Source organism: Megalops cyprinoides, chromosome 1 (assembly GCF_013368585.1).
Source record: "Megalops cyprinoides isolate fMegCyp1 chromosome 1, fMegCyp1.pri, whole genome shotgun sequence".
NCBI classification, from domain to species: Eukaryota; Metazoa; Chordata; class Actinopteri; order Elopiformes; family Megalopidae; genus Megalops; species Megalops cyprinoides.
Window position 1 is genome coordinate 40,051,332 of NC_050583.1, and position 21,812 is coordinate 40,073,143.

General features: G+C 42.9%; 1 protein-coding gene across 2 annotated transcripts in view; it reads left to right on the top strand.

Moving 5' to 3' along the window:
- Positions 1-21,812, top strand: part of atp6v0a1b (ATPase H+ transporting V0 subunit a1b) — a 31,031-nt gene continuing 9,219 nt past the window's right edge. Inside the window, exons 1-18 of one of the 2 annotated variants that reach the window (XM_036522322.1) lie at positions 1-72; positions 2,243-2,423; positions 2,834-2,912; positions 3,627-3,724; positions 3,826-3,954; positions 5,898-5,980; positions 7,220-7,346; positions 7,862-7,944; positions 8,342-8,435; positions 10,235-10,447; positions 15,108-15,258; positions 17,307-17,446; positions 17,910-18,073; positions 18,180-18,270; positions 18,450-18,568; positions 18,675-18,891; positions 19,003-19,110; positions 19,507-19,704. In XM_036522322.1, coding sequence (XP_036378215.1) covers positions 2,307-2,423; positions 2,834-2,912; positions 3,627-3,724; positions 3,826-3,954; positions 5,898-5,980; positions 7,220-7,346; positions 7,862-7,944; positions 8,342-8,435; positions 10,235-10,447; positions 15,108-15,258; positions 17,307-17,446; positions 17,910-18,073; positions 18,180-18,270; positions 18,450-18,568; positions 18,675-18,891; positions 19,003-19,110; positions 19,507-19,704 — 2,211 coding nt within the window. In that variant the 5' untranslated portion in view covers positions 1-72; positions 2,243-2,306. The remainder of the gene's footprint in view (positions 73-2,242; positions 2,424-2,833; positions 2,913-3,626; positions 3,725-3,825; positions 3,955-5,897; positions 5,981-7,219; positions 7,347-7,861; positions 7,945-8,341; positions 8,436-10,234; positions 10,448-15,107; positions 15,259-17,306; positions 17,447-17,909; positions 18,074-18,179; positions 18,271-18,449; positions 18,569-18,674; positions 18,892-19,002; positions 19,111-19,506; positions 19,705-21,812) is intronic. The other variant, XM_036522330.1, reaches the window with a different exon arrangement.

Sequence of the window (21,812 nt, forward strand, 5' to 3'; positions counted from 1 at the left end):
CGTTCTTGTTGGCAAGGGATGTCCAGCTGATGTTTCCTGGGAAGGTCGGAAGGCTTAAATCACTGCTGCAAGGTAACGAACTGACTTACCTATATTTCGATTCCAAAAGGAGAATTTGACCTTTAGGACTATTTTCAGTGGAAAAGATATAATTATGGATATTGTCTTATTTTGTCCCGATTTTCGTCGTAGCATGTTAGCAATGTGGGTATCATCACCATCGATAGCCAAGGCATCAGTCTCTTTCAATCTGCTATAAAAATGTACCTTTTGGTGTAATTAATGACAGTGCATACCTCGGTCTTAGTGACTGATGGCGATACAAATGCACCTTGCGTGTGCATTCAAGGCTGGTCTGGCTGATGGGGTCGACAGTCTGAAGTATTAATTATTCAGCCGTTGATTTTCCCATACAAATGGAAAATTTCATTTTCCCATTGGATGATATTAGGCGCAGAGTTGCCATGATTGTGCTCTTCTTGAAAACAGGAGCACTTATAGCTAGATGTTTTATTGCGATGGGGCTTTCACATACTCAGATGATGTTTCAAGCTTGTTAGGTAGGTTTATTACAATATTACTTAAATATACAGGTAGGCATCGATTAAATGTAGGTAGCCAGTGAATCAGTTGGATTGCGTTATTTTACTTATTTGTATTTATTTTCATGATCGCAATTAAAAACAGATCACGATAGAGACCCAATCATCATTTCTGGGTGGATTTCAGGCTTGTCTGACGTTGTGAAACGATTGTAAATCGGTTTACGCAAAAATGAATACTAAATGTTTTCTTTTGTACTATGCATTAGTCCGTCTGCAACTAACATTTTACTCTGTTCATTTGTCGTGTAAACAGTCTGTAGAGTCAATGATCTTTAGTGCGCGGTACGGAATGGAAAAATATCAATGGCGTCCTTGAAAGGTTAAATTCAGTGCGGCAAAGATGCTGATGATGCTGCGGCTTATTTCTCGTACCACGGAGCCAGTGCTCTTTGGTTACTGATAAGCAATTTGAATTGAATGTGCACATTTTAGCAAATAGTTAAAGGTTTGTTAGTTGAATGTGGTGCTATCGGTAAGTTCGTTCATGTGAATGTATTCATCATCAAATTAGTAAGCAAATCTTCCTTGTCGGCCTACCTGTCCTTTTTGTAGGCCTATGCACCATTCAAGACCGGAAGTCACGATAGCGACTATCCATCTGATGTAGTCTTATGAAATTACGTAATCGTTATATGTATACGAAGAGATTACTCTTGTGCTGTATATATATTTATTTATTTATTTATTTATTTTTTGGATGGATATTACAATAAAGGCGGGATTAGATTCGATCTGGCTTCATCTTTCCACTAGTACCTGAACCCTCATATGGTACAGTGTATAATCCCGAAACCAAAGCATTGCATTGCCGACATTGGCTTGCATGATAGGGCTTTTATACTGAATTTATACTATATTGTGTATTCAAAACGTGTGTACTTAAGTATTTTTATGCAGGTATTCCTCTCGTGGTTTGCTATTGCATTGTCTTGGACACAGTTTCTGTGTCATATTGCTGACATTCAGATGTACTACAGAGTTGGAACTTGGAATGGTTTATCATTATGAAAAAATGGTAACAGCTGTAAACACAGAATTGCATACAGGTTGTGGAAAACTGAAGTAAAAGAGCACACCGACCATAACAGATAAATTATAAGTTAACTATAATGCAATGTATTTTTTTGCCTTGAATGCATATATTCCAATTCTGTCATAGGATTTTCTCAAACTGAGCACAAACATTTTTACCATAGATCAACACATCTGATTGAATTATGCTATCGTTTTTGCCTGAAAGGCTTTTAAAGCGATTAAATGGCAACCTACAGGAGTCGTGCAGCAGTCCTTATCATTATGGCGTACAGATATTTGTTGCCATTTTCTGACATTAACATTCCCACTGGACAATTTAGTATCAGCAAATTTTCCAACATTATTTACACAGAGTGTGGTGAAGGATCCTGTCATGGTTATTAGTTTAGCCCTTATGTAGCCAAATAAGGGTCATTAAATATGAAGCAGAATATTCATAACCTCACAAGATACATTCAGGTAATGCACATTAGAACTGACGTGAGGGGTTTCAGGAAAATCACAAGGTACAAAAGGTGAACATTCAAGATATGGTGTAAAGATGGCTCCCCTAAAACTACGGCTACATTTTCTTAGTTTCATTTCTGTTTTCCTGTCTCCAGAGGAGTAGAAAGGTGATTGAGTTACATTGGAGCACAGTGCTGTGTCAGTGCATACACTGCCACCATGGGTGAACTCTTCAGAAGCGAGGAGATGACCCTTGCTCAGCTCTTCCTCCAGTCAGAGGCTGCGTACTGCTGCGTCAGTGAGCTGGGAGAGCTGGGAATGGTCCAGTTCCGTGATGTGAGTACCTGTTTGGCATCAAATGCTCCGCATTGCCTGTGTTTAATTAGTACTGCAAGTGCAGCTCCACACTCTGAGCTCCCTTGAATTCTCTCGGCAGGTGCACCCATCTTACCTGCTTATCTATTATGTTTACTCAAGTAACTGTGCATGCAGGCCATATGTTGACTGTAACAAAGTAGCTGGCTGTAACAAAAATATCACTGAGCATGCGTATGAAAATTTAAAGTACTGTAGAGTAACTGTGGAGAACCATGACTTTTTATAAAGGGAGCAATTATTCTAGCTTAACAAGATAATTGCTGCCAAATTGGCTCTGTGATCTCCTCTTATGGCTGCTGCAGAAGCTCAATGTTGTTGCGATGTATAGATTGTTTATAAGAATGTATTTGGGTTGTTTCTGTCTGTAGCTGAATCCAGACGTGAACGTGTTCCAGCGCAAGTTTGTCAATGAAGTGAGGCGCTGTGAGGAGATGGACCGCAAGCTGAGTAAGTATCAGAAGGGCTTGCCCGCAATGATACCCTTTTCAAACACTCACAGCATAGGCATTCTTTGGAGATACCGCATGGGGTACTTTCAGTTCAGAATCTTGTGCATGTGAGGTAGCCCCAGCAACCAGTTCTTTATTGTCATAAGATGATAAGGTTGTGAAGACTTGACTGGGACACAATCACTGTGAATTTGAACAAATAAGTGTCAGGGTTATGTGGCAATGAGTATATCTTTTGGTGGTTAATAGATTAATCTAAAAAAGCTGCTGCTGAAATTATTGTTTAACTAATAAGGTTTGGTTAGGTATTTCAGATACCATGATAAACACATGCCGGTGTACATTACATTACATTACATATGTATTATATGCATATTATATGTATTGATGTAGGGAATACAACAGGAATACAATGTCAGTATATAAACTGTACAGTGTAGAACCATTATAAAACTGTTATTTCTTTATCATTTTTATTATTCTAATATATTAAAAAGGAAGACTTATTTTAAAAAATAATCAAATAAAACTTTTAATTGACTTCTAGACCCTATTTAACACATGCCTTTCCTCAAAGTGCTGAAGTTTTCATTCTTGCTGTTAGATTAACATAATTTTTGCAAGCAGAGCTCAAAAGCATCTGAATAGGGCTGACCTATAGACAATGCAGAGATTCTGTTTTCTCTGTATGATTTTCTGATTTCTATAATAGGGTTTGTGGAGAAGGAGATAAAGAAAGCCAACATCCCAATTGTGGATACGGGGGAGAATCCGGAGGTGCCATTCCCACGGGACATGATCGATCTGGAGGTGGGGTGCAAACTCCGCTACGGCACAAAGGTTCAGCCTCGGCCACGTGATGCACCAGACCACTCCCTGATGATTTCTGCTGTATCACTGTCTGTGCGTAGGCCACCTTCGAGAAGTTGGAGAACGAGCTGAAGGAGATCAACACCAACCAGGAGGCTCTGAAGAAGAACTTCCTGGAGCTGACCGAGCTGAAGCACATCTTGCGGCGCACGCAGCAGTTCTTTGACGAGGTCGAGTATCCCCTCAAATCAGTTTGGCCAATTCGGCTTCCTGCTGGCTAAATGTTTCTAACCTCAGATCCCTGTTTGTCTGATCGCTCAGCTGGCTGGCCTCCCTTACCCCACGCTCCATTGGCAGCGGCTGTGCTCATCCTTGCAGCCCTGGTCGATGAGGGCTGTTAAGTGGCTTTTCTCGTTGTCAGTAACAGCATCACAATCAGGTTATTTCTGATCCATGTCTGAATTTTTCATCGTTATGTTTCACATGGCAGTTTCTCCTCAGTTTAGTGTTTAAGATTGTGTTTCCACTTTAGGGCTGTATTGTTCACTTTACAGCCTCCTAAATGGTCAAATTAAGGTAACTCAATCAGCCGGCAGTGTTGCTTCTTTAATAATTGCTAGCATAATTACCCACATAAGATGACCAAGTTTACATTTACATATCCATTTAGTCATTTAACAGATGCTCTTATCCAGCAAGACTTGCAAAGCAACACAAAAGTGCACCTAATCAAGCTGCAGGAACAACAGTACATACTGAACCCAACAGACTACATCCACCCATCACACTGTGCTGTGATAACTCAACTATCATAAATACATAAACACTAAAAAAGACTTACAATTGCAGTAGAAGTTAAAAAATGAACTGACATTTCCTGTCTGCATCCACATTCATTGGGCCCAGCATTGTTAATGCTGTTGAACTCTCTGTAGTTGTGTAAGAATTATTTTTTGGCAATGAGTCATACATCAGATGTTTCAAATTCTTCTGATACAGTCTCAGTCCATACTTGAACTAATTCCTAAGACAAATAATGATTGGGGTTTCCAAGGCTTTGGTTACGAAGTACTTAAGGATTTGATTCGATTATTATTAGCTGCTATATATTAATTTCAGTCTTTTAGCATCTCCTGTTCTTTTTTGGGGATGTGGGTGGGAGGACCATACAGCAGTGCTGGCAGAAGTCCTCATGATATTTGTCCTTTTCCTAGTTCTGTTCTGTGAAGGTCAGAGGGAGATAAGTTTAGTTGAGGGCGTTGCGTGTCCTTCGGCTCAGCCTCTCAGCTGAAGTCTGGGAAAGTAGCTGTTACTGGCATGCCGCTCCTCCCTCCCCCCCCCCCCCCCCCATCCTTCCCCACTCCCTCTCTCCATCCTCTGTTCCGTCCTCTTCTGGGTCGGCCCTCTTCGGACTCTCTCCATTCCACACTTTTTCTCCCAAGCCCAGCCCTACAGCCTTCCTCCTTTTTTTCAATGCGCTTCATCACCATGCTGTCCTTCATTGAGGTTAGGTGTGGTGTAAAACTGTGTGAAGCTCAAAGATAAATATGGGCCACTTGCTGTGTGTTTGGAATACTTTTCACCCTTCTGCTGTATTTATAGTTTTCACTGTACTACCACTGTTCAAATGTACCCTTCTTTGTTAGATGCGGTACAAGTAGATGTCTCCAGTGAACTCTGCCAGTGAACAGTGTCTGCCCGTCTGAAATGTGTTTATATCAATTAATGGAAGAGATAGGGCTTTGTGTGTGGTCCTGTGTGGTGTGGAGAGGAGAAAGGAGTGTGTGTTTATTGCAGCAGTCTTTGCTGCTGAGCCCCATAGCTCTAAGATCACTGTCCTACCCGCACAGCCTTCTGCTTACAGCCACAGCTCTTCAAAGCTGACTCTGTACAATATACTGTTACTGAAATCATGTCCTCTCTCCTGTGCCCTGTATGATTTTTGCCACTATATGTTCAAATACATTTTTGAATTATTTCTTATGCTCTGTGCTCTGTGCACTAACTGCCCCCCTCACCCCCAATTAGTGTTTTTCCCTGCAGACCTCTCCCCCAAATCCTGCTCTCCCTCTCATGTATCCCCCCTTGTGCTCCCTGCTGCGTGTCACTGAGGGGAGTGATAAGCAGTGTGAATGCCTTGCGAACTCTGACTCACTTGCGTTGTTGTCAGCAGATGGAGGACCCAAATCTTTTGGAGGAGTCATCCTCCCTGCTGGACCCCAGCGAGGCGGGACGGGGGGCACCGCTGAGGCTAGGGTGAGTTCAGTCCACTCTGCTGTGGTCTTTGTTCTGCTTGTTTTTCTTGCACAGTTACCTGCTTATGTAGTACTCTGTCTTAAGTAGTCCATAAGTGCAAGTAACTTGTAAATGTCCAGGTCCTTAATCGTGGTAGCAGGACATACGCACCCCACATAAAACATATTCATACAGTGCTGTCAGTATGATCAATAACCTCAACTCCTTTTTAGGTTCTGTTGTGTGTGTTGTTTTACCTCTTGCTCATAAAAGCCTCATACTTCTCTGACTTTACCCTTGAAATCCTCTGGTTATTCATTCTCCGGTTATTCATTCATTCGATCTGAATCATTTATGAAGGAAGGACGGTTTTTATTTGAGTGCAAACAAACAGACAGACGTGTACTCCCTGTTCAGCACCTCTCCACCCCTCCCCCCAGCGATGATGTGTCAGGCACTGGACGGCAGGCAAAGTCTGACCCAGACTGCCGTGTGACATTTCAGTGGGGACACGGCAGCCCTAGTCAATGCCACCTGCCCTATGGGCACAAGCAGGCTATTAACAATAACAGTGAGTGAAGCCAGCAGCCACAGTGTTCAGATATCAAAGATTACATGCCTTACGGTTCCTGTTTACTACACTGTAAGCTCAGGATTGATGGCTAACTGTCAGCTCAGCAGCGGATCAATGGTAGCGTGTGCAGCCTGGACCCCAAGGCCTGGGGAAGTGCCGCTTTGGTTTGGGCTACCCTCACTTTGAAGTCAGCTGTAAAGCACAGCATTTGGCTGGTGGGTGTCACTCATACCTCACTCTTTTAACTGTAAACGTGCAAAGCCAGTGGACACTGATTCAATTACTCATCGACTTCCTGAAAGCAAATGCTGCACTACCTCTCTATGGACATAACCACCAGACTGCCATTCTGACCATACCAATACATGGGCAGTTATGTGATTTGATCAATGAGGTATAGAAGACCTCACTATGAATGGTCCCGGGGATAGTGGCAAAAAGCCATATTGTTTTCAAACAGCCTCATCTTTGCTGGAACAAATATAATGGCCCTTGTTCCCATTTGACTGCACTTAGGATTTCAGCCTAGTATGTGTTAGGTATTGAATGAGGCGATTTTGGCGCCTTGGGCTTTTGATAGTTCCAGGCACATCAGAGATTTGATCCTCACTTCAGAGAATGTGAATGTGCAGGACTGTGATGTGGAGGGCTGCTGCGTTGTAAGAGCTGTGTTGGTGGCTGCGCAGGTTTGTAGCCGGTGTGATCAGCAGGGAGCGAATCCCCACCTTCGAGAGGATGCTGTGGAGGGTGTGTCGTGGGAACGTCTTTCTGCGACAGGCGATGATCGAGGACCCACTGGAAGACCCCACCACGGTCAGTGCCACCTTAAAAAGCTGAAGATGGTAGTGATGTTGTAGTTTACCCATGATTTATGAAGAGATTGCTCATTTTTGTGTAACCCTGTTGTAAGCAATTTCCAGTCTTAGAGGTCTGTCATTGAATGCTAAACAAGGCCCTCTTATATCTATCTATGGCAGTTTGGGTTTCATCAGTCTTTGTAATGCAAAACCTGGATACACACTTATCTTTCTATTTGATTCAACAATTAGCAAAAAATTTGTCACAAATTTGATTCTCTGCTACCATATTCTCATGTGCATTTGAAAAATGTATAGTCTAAGGTGGAATGTTTGTGGCTGTACAAACATGCAAACACACAACCATATTGATGCTGTTCTGGTTGTAACTTAGCAATTCAATAGCTTTCTTTTTTACGCTCTATGCCCAAGCTGTGTAAAGCCAATGGTAGGTGTCACAGAAGTCAGCTTCAAATGTAGATTTTAAGTGAAGGTGTAAAGGGGAACATGTTCTCTCATCTGTGTCTGCAGGGAGACCAAGTTCATAAGTCAGTCTTCATCATCTTCTTCCAAGGTGACCAGCTGAAAAACAGGGTGAAGAAGATATGCGAGGGGTAAGGCTCAGTGGGGAGTGAGAGGTGAACCCTCTGTGGGAGTAGAACAGGAATGCGTTTCTGGTTCTCAGATGATCTGTTTTTGTTTGTTTTGCATGAGGTGGTACAATCGAAGGTCACAGCATCTGGTTATTGACTGGCCTGTTTAAGCTTTGAATGTAGTACTCTTACAAACATGCGGTTTTATTTTCCTCATTTGCATTTCCCCACTGTCCGGTGCCGAACAACAGACTCAGCGCTGGGTTCCTGAGACTCTGATTGGAGGAGAGCACATTAAGCTGGGTGCTTGCAGAGCAGCTGATATGTGGGAGAACAATGTGTTAACGCTGCGCTCCTAGCAGAGGCAATGCAATGGGGTCACAGATCTTTGCTCACTGTTACCCCCCGTGTCTGTCAGATTCCGTGCGTCGCTGTACCCCTGCCCTGAGACGCCCCAAGAGAGGAAGGAGATGGCAGCTGGAGTCAACACACGCATTGATGATCTCCAGATGGTATGAAGCTGACTGACACATCAAACTGTAATGTCTCAGTGGGGCTTTTGCCTTGGCTTGTGGTGGGTACTGTATGTGTGATGGAACACTTTCCCTGTGATTCATACTGCTGCTGCAGTTATGTGAAGCAGCGAATGTGCAGTTTCGCTGTTGTGTTGCAGCTAGTTCTGCTTTATTTGTACAACACACCGAGCACTATCCTCTTTCTGGAGTTGCAGATAGAAGCTCACAGCCTCAGTTTCTGCCCACTCTCTGCTAGAATTGATGCACTGAACCAGAGGAAGAACACAGTGTATCTTGTCACAGAGGACAGTGCTGGAACACCGTGATGCTTTAATAAAAGCACAGTTGAGTCATTTCTTGTTAAAGTTAGCATATCTCTTAGTCTCTGCGTTGTTTTTTTGAATTATATACAGTATTTATGTCTCACTTAGTCTCCGCTCCCAGTTCCCTGTGTGCTGGAGCAGGGGGGCGGAGGAAGTGGAGGAGGTGGGGTTTCAAAGCAGGGAGTTAGTTGTTGGCACCTGTTGCTGGCCTTCAGTGTTAGGAGACTTGTTTCTCTGCCAGCCCCTGCCATACGCTCATTGAAGAGGGTGTGGGAACACAGATAACTCTATCTACCCGCTACATCTGGCCCAGCCTGGGCCAGGGAGGGTGGCGGTCCTGGTCACTGACTCAGGGGCTATTGTTAATGCTCCGCTGCCTCTGAGATGAAGGCTACCCCCTTATTTTCTGTGTAAACCTATTTTAGGCCTGTTTAATTCCCATATTCCTACTGCCAATATAGTACAGTCACCATTCACAGTTATGAATGCACTGCATGCAGCTAACCATTTATTGAATAACAGATTGTATGTAACATCAGGCTGAAATGTCACAACAGAGCACAACAGGATGTGAATGGAAGTGAAGTAGTATCCCCTAAACAGTAATAAGATTAACAGATCACAGAGATGGGGCTGTGCCCTTGGATGCCTTGCCATAGATTGTCGTTTGTTTCGGGCTCATAAAACCCTTTCCATATTAGGATAGGAAAAAAGGCAATCGTCTCTCATTCCACTCTTCACCCCAAAAGGGGGTTGATCAGACTCAGCACAGCTACCTCTGTCCACCCCTGCACGCCCACTCCAGCATAGTGACCATGCTTGTCCCCTCCAAACTTACCCACTGTCCCACTCCAGTGACTCTGTAACGGTCCCTGCCTCCCTCTCTGGAGTCCTTCACAGAGCCAGCTGTGTGCCTTCAAACACTTAAAACACTGGATCAGTTACTGCCGACTCTGGCAGGGGATCAAATGCCAAAATAATTTACAAGTCAGGCTCCCCCTAGTGCCCAAGGGTGCACATTCTCATCGTGTTAGTCACGTGTGGGCGTGGATGTGTGGGCGGGCAGGTGAGGAGAGGGTGTCACAATGGCATGTGCTGATCTCACGGCATAGACCCTCACTGAGTCAGTATCCCTGCACTCTGATGCATGGGTATGCCCCCCGTCTCCCTGAAGATACAGCAAGATCTAAACCATTTTGTCAAACACCACAGTACAGTAAATCCCTCTGTTAAATTAAATCCGACTGCTCTCCAGCCAGTTGATAAAAATTAATATTGCTTCACTGCTGCTTGGATACAGGTGATAAATACGTAAATCCTGGCCTACACAAAGAGGGGCTCACAATAGATGTGGCTTGGGGAAAAGCCCGAAAGGCTGTGGCATGTAAGTGTCATCTTATTGGCTGACTGCCACTTCTTCTTTTGTGTTTGTCCTTGTTTGCTCTGATCCCATGCTTTTCTTGGTGATTTTAGGTGCTGAACCAGACGGAGGACCACCGTCAGAGGGTCCTGCAGGCTGCTGCCAAGACGATGAGAGTGTGGTTCATCAAAGTGAGGAAGATGAAGGCCATCTACCATACCCTCAACCTCTGCAACATCGATGTAACCCAGAAGTGTCTGATTGCTGAGGTGTGGTGCCCTGTCTCGGACCTCGACTCCATCCAGTTCGCCCTGCGTAGAGGCACGGTGAGTTAGAGTAGTCGGACAAGATCATCAAGCAGCTCTCCAGGTTACTTTTGATGCTTTCAATAATGCTATTACGTATCAGAGATGAATGATGCATCAATATCATTTGCTTTCCGCTGCCATTTGCTTTCAGTGATTGCAGTCTTTTTTCATCTGGTCTCATCAGTCAGTGATTGACATTGCATTGAAGCTCCACCCATAAGGTGGTTCATGAAGCCCCGCCTTCACATCACTCCTTTTTCATTAAAGCTTTTTTCGTTAGTATACCAACAGTATATTGCAGGGGGATTGTGCCATGTATAAGTGAGAATCCATGGTTTCTGCTGAAAGATATATGACCAGACACAAGCCTCTATGTGCAATCATTAAATCTGAATGAAGCAAAACAGCTGAAGGTTGTGCAAGTTACAGTAGAAAATGTAAACATCTTGCCTTGTCCATCCTGATATGATCCACTTACAAGTAAGCTGTAGATCAGGAACAGGCGTCCTGTGAAATAATCCCAGAGCAGGTGGCCAAACACAATAGAGTTTCTGCCAGGTCTGTGAAAGTCCATTGTGTGATTGTGGTACCAGTTTGATGTCACTTCCTGTTGTTATTATGCCTATTAGTCATTTATATGGTTGAAGTCCAAGTTCTCTCTCAAACTGAGCAGCCTATTTATCCAACCCTGTTTGCTCTGCAGAAGTTTGCAGGCAGCTATGGTGGTTTTGTGAGGAAATAAAGCAAACTTTCTCTGGAGTTTAACTTAAAACATTCATTGTTTAGCCGTCTAACGGTCATTTACCTGATCTGTTCTTGCCACGTCCAACTGAACAGTCTCCTTGAGGGTAATTTTTGAATGCTTATTTTTGGCAGAAACCCTCCAGTTTCGTGTATGTCAGTATACTTGAACAGTGTAGCACTGATCATTCTCACAAGGCAGGGCTAGGTGTACAGAACCTTGTTGAATGGCAGAACTCCAGTGTTCCATTCAGTACGTAAACATTCAGGCCTGCTGTCGCTGCTACCTTTTCTCATAATCCATCTCCCTAAACTTCTCAGAAATTATTGTAGTACTCTTTGCAGTATTTACACATTTTTGTCATCACTATAGTTCAGCCTGAGATAATTTCTCCATCTGGTGTGGGCTGTGAAATGCCACAGGTTTAAAGTGTTTATAGATTCACTAGGTATGTGGAATGGTGCTTTCTCAATTATTTGTGAAACATCAGATGCTGTGAAATACCTTCTCTGCTAAGATTGCTGTATGTCAGATGGCTTTAGCTTTCTATTTAGGAACTACAAGGATATTGAGCATGTCATTTCCTTATCATCACATGAATATCCTTTTTATTAATCTTTTGAATTCAATATTCTCCTTTATGCTAATGTTTCTGTTACCTTATGACAGCATAGCCAGAAAACATTTAAATTGTAAGATACTAATGCTAAGTATGATCTGATATAAACATGCTTTAACAGGGGTGCCAAAACCTTGGAAGGGCAGATATATAAATGTCAGCCATGAAATAACTTAAAGACAAATAACTTAAAGATATAAGTTAGGTTAAGCTAAGATCTAATTACTGTACCAAGATGAGTAATTGTTATACTATATCTTTAGTCAACACTTTTTTCATTTGGATTACTTTTAGTGCTGATCATTTACATTTTGTGGTGATTACATGTACATGCTGTTTTGATTATAGGTACATGCTTTAGGCATATATAAATTGTACATTTACATTTACATTTATTCATTTAGCAGACGCTTTTATCCAAAGCGACTTACATAGGTTACAGTTGTTTTACAATGTTATCCATTTATACAGCTGGATATTTACTGAGGCAATTGTGGGTTAAGTACCTTGCCCAAGGGTACAGCAGCAGCGACCTAGCGGGGATCGAACCTGCAACCTTTCGGTTACGAGTCCTGCCCCTTAACCACTATGCTACACTGCCGCCCTGCCGTCCTTGTTAAATACTTAAATTATTACATATATAAGGACAGCATTCAATATTTTAAGGTGCAGTCCCCACCGGGACCCACCCAAACCAAGGGGGCACAGAGCCCAGTTGTAGCTACTGGCCTATACAATCTCACACTATAGCAATATATACCTCAGGTTGATTCAGGTTACAGAATTCATTTTTTCAGAAGACAGTTAAACAGCAAGGCAGTCCAGTCACGAGGCCCCATGCTGAATACATGAAAAAATTCAGTCTTTCCTCAGTCCTGGTGACTCATATAGAGGGAAGGAGGATTCCTGACCCTGACTGGGGGGCTTGTTTGGGCAGGGAAGCAGTTGGCATCATGGTGCTACCGAGTCACCCATGCCATGTTTTGGAGGGCTGTCACAGGCAGGCAGAGTCTAATCCATGGAACAGATGTCTGGTGCAACACCCCACCGCTGTCTTCCAAATAGGACGGGTCAGGGCTGTTTCTTCACACACTCTGTCTGGGGTGTGTCAGATGTCTGACCCCCGTGTTTTTTCTTCAATGCCAGTTGTAATGTAGGAGTGGAAAACTCTCGCGTAACTCGCCGGGTTTTTAGGTAGCACTTAATATAATATAAATGAGTTGTTTCAGAGACATATTTTATTTACAAGGATTTAAATATTATAGGTATTTTTCACTCATCTGAAAGCAAATGCAGTTCTTGCCCATTGCTGGAAATTGATACAGTACAATTAAGATTTACAGTGATAGTGCATAATAGAGCAAATAGAGTATTCAGAGACATAAATGGTTGTCATGTAACATTGCATTGTTGTAATACAAAGCTGTTTTGGAAGGGATTGGGTAAAAACACAATCTGCAACATATTCTACCGTGCTCTGAGATGGCTACTGGATTTTAATCCAGCCGTAGTCTCATAATAACTAATCCTGCCAAGCGAGGCCTTGTGAAAAACAAGGAAGGTTCGTGGCCTCTGGGTGGCTTTTTTCAGTGGCGCCTCTGCCACATGTGGAAGACATAGTAAATATGTGTGTCTTATTTCTTTTTAGTTTGATAATCTTGTGCTACATGCAGTTTACATGAAATACGAGCTGTTTCTATATGCAGATGCTCTGCCACCAGATTCACCCAGTTGTTTATTGTTGAATTTGATGGTTCTCTGAAAATATTTAACTTCACTTTCAGGGCAGTACTTGCCAGAACTCCAGGTGAATGGGATGCCCGGGTGTTTTGGCATTCGCGTACACTAGCATTACTTTTACATACTAACAGGGGCTATTTTCATGTTTAAACTCTGTGTGCCTTGTTATTTTAAAGACACACCCACAGCTGTACTAACAGCCGTGCACAGCTGAAGAGCATTACATGTTTGTATACTTACCAAATCAAGGACAAAGAGTTCTGTACTATGTTTTATAAAATTGGGACCTTTCTTCAGGGAACGCTGGAAAACAACTGGTCCGACCAGCTTGCCTTTGCATCACTGAGCCCCTCCCCACCCTGAGAGGTAGTGTGGTTAGATGTGCCAGACCCCATGGCTGCTGACAGGGTGTGTGTCACCTGTGGCACAGTGACGTATCGCACCCTCATGGTTACTGTACTCCAGTGGCACTCGGGGAAAGCGGGCCTCCGTGGTGGAATTCCTCAAGGTCAAGGGTCATATTCGGAGAGGGTATTCGGAATGTCTGCTCCAACTTTCATGGAGCTGTGAGGAATTCACTCCCCCGTCTCTCTCTGCATGCGATGTATTTGACTCCCTGCAGCAGAGAGAGAAGTATATGGGTTTTGCAGCATAGGGGGTGTGTGAGTGAATTGATGAAATGGGAAAAAAGGTCCTGATTCAGTGGCAGGGCCTGCACAGAGTGTGGTTTTAGCCCTGTCACACTTGGCCTCATCCCCTTTTCCCACTAACATCCATCAATATAAGTTAGCTTGTTTTTAAATTTATCCCCGCTTGTTTGTATGGTGGACTTTGCCAGGGAGGTGAAAACATCTGAGATGTTAGACTTCAGAAGGGCTGCTGTGTGTTGGGTTGATTGGGTTTTGTCTCTTGCCCCGTGTCTATGAAATACTGCAGTCATGTATCCAGCAGAAAGGTAGGTGAAAGGGAGACAATGGAAATTGGCGTTTCCTGAAGGCACTATGCATAATTACCCTTTTTACTTGGAATGCAGTGCAGGACGCGAGATGAATTCTGGGATATGAGTCACTTAAGTGGAAAGACCGAATAAAATTCCTGCTGTTTGTAAAAGAATAATCCAGAGTTTTCTGTGCTACACTGAAATTTCTTTCTAAAATTTCCTACCAGAATGGATAGGGTTTGGGCAGTAGTTGATATGAGAATTATGCTGATTTTCTGTAAATCATATCAGAGATAGTTGATTTTGTGTGTGTGTGTAATAAAATATATTAATAGTTATGGAAAGCAGCATACTAAGTAAAAAAAATACTTAATCACACTTCTCAAGTAAACATCACAGTTTAGTCAAAGTTATGCTTAAGCAGAGATGTGCATGCAATTTTTCTGTTCTGTTGGAATGTGTTTTTACAACTGACATGATGACCATGTTTTCATTTAAGATAACGAATAAATAGTCAGAATATTGCTTAGGTGTGTATATTCCGCAATTTGTGAGGAGTGTGCGTGGCGAGAAAGTAGTAGTAGCTTCCTGGGTGTGTCATGTGACGCTGGTGTGAATGTGTTCTCTGTCTTGGCAGGAGAGAAGCGGCTCAACGGTGCCCTCCATCCTCAACAGGATGCAGACCAAACAGACGCCTCCCACTTACAACAAAACCAACAAGTTCACCTCTGGCTTCCAAAACATCGTGGATGCTTATGGAATCGGAACGTACCGGGAAATCAACCCAGGTAACACATTTTGACCACCAGCAACCATGTTGCCACATCTGTCAGTGCAGTTACACTACATTATTGTAATTGTTATCCATTTATACAACTGCATGGTTACTGGAGCAGTTCTGGTTTAAGTACCTTGCCCAAGGGTACAGCAGTGCCCCAGTGGGGAATCGAACCAGCAACCTTTTGGTTTCCAGCTCCTTACCACTGTGCTACACTGCCGCCTGCTGCCAGTTTGGGATGCTATTCATAATCAATGTGTTCACTCGCATGCCATGTAAGCATTGAAGCCTATGTTCTATTCTGGAGGTGGAAGTGTTTTAGTGATGAAGGATGTTGAGAAAGTTCCTTCCTTTATTAATTAATTAATTAATTAATTTTTATTTATTTTTTTTATTGATAGATAAACATGTATAACACAAAATCATTGATAAACATTAGGGCTGTCAACGTTAACGCATTAATGCTCGTTCGCGATTAATCGCGAAACTTTAACGAGTTAATGTTTTAACGCAAATTAATCGTATTATCAAGTTTGACCACAACTTATTTCCGTAAAACCAGTGCGGATTTTTACCCGGCTGCGTTTGCCACGCCTTTCAGTAATTCAGCCAGGGAAATGTCGGCGCTGGAATTATGGAAGGAAGTTGCGGTCAAACTTGATAATATGATTCATTTGCGTTTAAACATTAACACGTTAAAGTTTCACGATTAATCGCGAACGAGCCTTAACGCGTTAACGATGACAGCCCTAATAAACATACAAACACAGCAAACATAACATACAACACAAAGCATCACTGGATCTAATAATCTTCAGTCATCAGTCATAATATTAATGATAATAATGATAAATGATAACAGCAATAATAATAATAATAATAATAATAATGATAACAATAGCAGTAATAATAATAACAATAATACTAGTTGTAACAGTAAATAATCATACATGATGATAGTAATAATAACAATTCTTGATTAATTAATAGATTAATAGTAATTCTTGATTGTTTATTTTTCCAGTAAATTTTGTGATTATTGAGTTTAGAGTAGAAAACCAATTGAATGTTGGAAAGACGGGAGTCATTGAAAAAAAGATTCTTGGTAGGATTGACATTTCTACTGCAGCTATGCGGCTAGAGAGTGAGAGTGGTAAGTTATTCCATCAGTTTAACTGATTCCCAGTGGTTTTAAGAATTGGCATGAAGTTCAGTTCAAACAACTCTGAAAGGTTGGAGGAAATATCAATGCTGAGATATTGAATGCTACCTGTAGGGATATTAAGTGAGAGATTGGGGGGGACAGCATTCCACTGGTCCTGGTTGACTGGGAGAATGGATTTTGACCAGTCGATTGAATATTCTGAGATGGTGGAAAATGTCCCAATCAGATTGAAAATAGCTGGAAGTGATGTTAGAGGATTTTGTGTATATTGTAGTAGGTCATCTGCATATAGACAGACCTTATGGGTAGTGTTCATGGTGATGATACCAGTGATTTTGGTGTCTTGGAGGATGGCAGCTGCTAGGGGTTCAATAAACAGGGCAAATAGTAGGGGTGAGAGTGGACATCCTTGTCTTGTACCCCTGTGAAGTGTAAAATGTGAAATTATACCATTTATGATTACTGATGCTGTGGGTGAGTTGTACAAAATTTTGATCCATTGAATAAATTGATAAAGTTCCTTCCTGTATTATTTGCTATTCCTCACTGTAAATTAGGTATTTTGGGGTTGCTGAGTAGTCTGAACACTTACCAGTTATCTGTTAAGACGCTTCGCCTGCATGTCTCAGTTTTATCTCTGAAGTCTCCATCACTGGTCATAATGCATCTCAGTTTTTACAGTTGGAACATCTGGGGCAAATCCAAGTATTGGTGTCATTCCATATCTGCAAATGCACAATGGTAACAAGTTCTAACAAGTTCTGGTGATGGGTTGTGTAAATTAGCCCCCAGCATAAGGCCTTAGATGACTTAGCCTGCTATGCAATCAGAGGATAATTTATTCATCTAGAACACCTGTAATTTTGTGTCTTTCCCCATTTTCCCTCTTGCAGCCCCCTATACCATCATCACCTTCCCTTTCCTGTTCGCGGTCATGTTTGGGGACATGGGGCACGGGGTGCTCATGACCTGTGCTGCCCTCTATCTGGTCCTAAGGGAGAGTCGGCTCCTTTCTCAGAAGAGTGATAACGAGGTAGGGAACGACCGCAGTGTGCTGTTTTAGCACAGCTGAAAGAGCGAGAGGTAGTTTGACGTTCTGTTTTGTTCTTTTTGTGACATTAATGAAAGGAGGCTTCAAGGGGCCTCTCTCCACTCCAGACTATCCAGGTATTTACTTAAGATTTCAAGAGACACCATTGGTTTGGATGTGCCATTGTTTGACAGGGCCCTAAAATAAATATGTTTGAGGATTTTCACGGACAATTGTGTTTTAGACTTGGAAAGCTTTATTGGAAGGCCTGGAAAGCTTTACAGAGTAAAAGCAGGACTTTGCAGCTCAAGGAAATTTAGCCCAGGAACAAAGCTCTTGATGTTATGAGAGAGAATCCATAGTCTGCCATTTGATTTAACAAAGAGGCCTCCTCTGCATTATCTTTGGCAGTGGGTGTGCTACAGTTTTATGGGGTTTCCAACATCAGGTTTTGCTCCCTGTGTAGATGTTCAACATGGTCTTTGCTGGACGCTACATCATCCTGCTGATGGGAATCTTCTCCGTCTACACTGGGATCATCTACAACGACTGCTTCTCCAAGTCGCTCAACATGTTTGGCTCTGGCTGGAGCGTGAGGCCCATGTTTGGGCCCAAGGGAGCTAACTGGTCGTGAGTCATCAGTTCAGAGAGTGTCTTCTGTCTGTGTGTTGGGCTGGTTACCATTGTGGTCAACTGGAATGAAATGGTAACCACTGGAATGAAATTCTCTCTGCAGATTTGAAACACTTGACGGTAATGCAGTGTTACAGCTGGATCCAGCCGTACCGGGAGTCTTCAATGGACCTTATCCATTAGGTATTGACCCGGTAAGTGTTTAGTTCTTAACCCACAGATTCACAGGGATTGTCAGATACAGTGACCATCCCCAAATCCATCATCATTTAGTTCCTTCTGAAATAGTGCGCCGTGTATTTGTAAAACCGTTAATGGGGAAGTCAGATTTTTTCCATTTAACCCCTATGTCTCTGTTTGTATTATGTTGCAGATCTGGAACATCGCCACTAACAAGCTGACCTTCTTGAACTCCTTCAAGATGAAGATGTCTGTCATCCTGGGGGTTATACACATGCTGTTTGGTGTCACCCTCAGCTTGTTCAACCACCTGTAGGTACCAGGCCAGGCCTGTTGTCTTTCTGTCCTCAATTTCATTAAATCTGTTGCATTTGAGCTATCAGCAAGCAACTGATAAACTCTCCTTGGTTTCTTGCAGTTACTTCAAAAAGCCCCTGAACATCTTCCTGGGCTTCATTCCCGAAATCGTCTTTATGAGCAGTCTGTTCGGCTACTTGATCCTCCTCGTCTTCTACAAGTGGGGAGCGTACGACGCGGTCACCTCCAAGGATGCCCCCAGCCTTCTCATCGCCTTCATCAACATGTGCCTCTTCAACTACAGTGACCCCACAAACAAGCCCCTCTACAGAGGACAGGTGACAGCCCCACCTGTCTATCTGCCCAGTGGCATGAGGTATAGGGAAAGGCGACAATCTTAAACTTTGCTATGTATCTGTAATCTAACCTCTCTCTGTTTGACTCTGTAGATGGGGATCCAGTCTTTGTTGGTGGTGATTGCCCTTGCATGTGTTCCCTGTATGCTGATAGTGAAAACAATGGTGCTTCGGCGTCAGTACCTGTGGAGGAAGCACCTGGTATGTCTATCTGCACTGTACACATGGCTATGACTTCTCTGACTTTTAAAAGGCTCTGGTAGGACTCTTCAAAGTATGTCTTTAATCATGTACCTTGGTTTGTCTCTTAAAATGAAACACTTAAGGCATACCTTGGGTTGGATTTGAATGTAGAAAACAAGTTTGCCATGAGTTTTAATTGAAAGACCTGTTGAAAGAAATGTTGCTCAGATTGAGCAATTTAGGTGTATGTCTAGAGAAAATTCTTGTCAAAAATCCAAGGTTAGCTTATGGTTGCTCAATAAATGCAACTGCCAAGTATTTACGTATAAATCATGACTGCTTGGCAGTTGCTTCAGTAAAATAAACCCAAGGTGTGCTTTAAGCCAAAAGAAGACTTGTGGGTTTTGTATCTAGTCGCAGAAGATAGAAGAAAGGCCTGCTGAGAATCTAGAAACTTTAGAGCAGACAGATGTGTCCTCATCATGCACGGGACTCACTCAACAGGGCACACAGAAATTTGGTGGGATCCGGGTTGGTAACGGGCCCACGGAAGATGAGGCTGAGATCATCCAGCACGACCAGCTCTCTCAGCATTCCGAGGATGAGAACGAGGTGAGCAAATGGCCACGCTGAACCGCACCCCTTTTACTTTCAGTCACCAGCTCGCCTGTGCCCCCTGCTGAGCAGTCCTAGACTTGCATCCCATTTTCCCAAATGGTGCATCCCTCTTGAAATTCCCCTGCACCCTTTTATCTTCTGTGATCTCTATAGAAGGTCCTCTAAACCCGTCTTTCCCTTTTTAGTTACATCGTGAATTTCATTTGTACATTTCAGTAGTGTGCTTAGTTATAAGCCTTAATTCAGGCTAACCACTTAAGGTGAACATGGCAATGATGTTGATGAACAATCAAAATTCCTCTGTGTGCAAGCAGCTATAGTGGTATGTATGTCAACACCCAAGCAGCTGTTTTTGGCTTGACTTGCAGCGTCAAAGAAAAAGTAGGATGCCATGATGTCAGCTAGAGTTGAATCAGCTTGAATCATTCAGGAATCCGCTATGCCTCGTAATGTGGAAACCCTGCATGCTAAATAAATTGAGTTTCCACAGACCTTAAAAAACAGTGTTATTGAATAGAGATGTGGTGGGGTTTGTGGAAGAGACAAAGAACCGCTTTTCCATTTCACAGTGGTGGCAGACAAAACCAGTGAAGCCAGTTAACAGGACAGGCATGTCATCCAAGCCAGCTCATGGTAAACTTGAGTGCTCAATCCTCAGATGTACTGCCTGGGGAAGAGTAGAGTTACTGCTGTTCAGTTTTTCGAGGGAGTATTCTGCATTTCCCTCTCCAGCCTTTGCCTAGTTTCTGAAGTACATAAAACAATGCAGCCTACCCTCCCTCTGCCAGACCAAACCAGTGGCTGTTTTTGTTTCTTTTTTCTTTATTTTTTATGGGATCTTACTTTCTCAAACAGGAAAAAACTACAATGGAACTTGCAGAGGCTAAATTCAGGTCTGTTGGTTTAATGGAGGACCTTTTGTTTTTATATGTCAGCTTTGAAAGCACTTCAAAGGAGTTTTCCATAAACCTCATCTCAGCATTCATTATTAGAAACATAGTACCTTCTCACCATTATGACCTTGTTGTCCTCCTATTTGAGGTGGCCTCTTTATTCAGGGTTATGTATACACAGTTTATCAGGCATCTGGGGACCAAGTTTGTTCAAGTCAAAACAAAAAATAGCAAGGATGTGCTGTATTAATTCTTAGAGCTTAGAGTCTCCTTAGATATCAAGCCTCCCAAGATCTTTAGAGCAGTGTGTGATCCTTCAAAATGTTAATAATTCACTTGAACCTGGGTGGGGCAGTGTGTCAGTGAAAATCCATACAGTAAAAAGGGAAGGTACCTGTAGAGTCATCTACAGGAGTTATGCTGCAATAGCCTCACTCCTTAAGAGTGGTTTATTGCACCAACCACACACCCCTCCTGCCTCTCCTTTGGCCGACTGGACTGAGTTATTTCGAGGCTGTTAATCTTATTTATGTCTCAGGCATAACTTTGAGGGACAGAACTAATAGGTGTGTCTTGACTGCACTGCTCACTGGTCAGTACAGTGCATCGACCACAAAGATCGATAAGCAAAGGAATGTGCACAGCAGCCATGCCCTGATCATGTATCGTGCGCTCTGTCCCAGCCCTCTGTCTGATCAGCTCTCCCTCATGTAGAGGCTGACTTTTTTCAGACCCACATGCTCATAAAGCCCTCACATTCATAAGCTCAATTTGATTTGGGAATACACTCTCTAAAACAGCTAAGTGCTTCAGACAGGATGGAGAGTTCATTAACTAAGCATCACATTCAGTAACAGAGCATCATCTCAATGGCACCAGACCACTTGGTCTCGGCCCCCGGTTTGCACCTCAGGTTTGGGCCTCGCACTCTAATCTGTGTCACTGGATGCTGGTTTGACCACATGCCCTCTCCCATTGTCTGAAATAACACCACAAAGAGGACGTGCTCAATGGCTTCGGATAACTTGACTGACTAAATGAGCTGCAGGAAGTTCTGCCCGCAGCACTGAATGGAACACAAGGTTGCGTTCAGTCCAGCAGCCAAACACAGAGCTCATGCCGATGGCTGCAGCACTTCTTGTATCTAGAACAAGCACACTGCTGCACATGCTCCATGTCATTTTGCATCGGTGTTTCAGCCCCCACTTT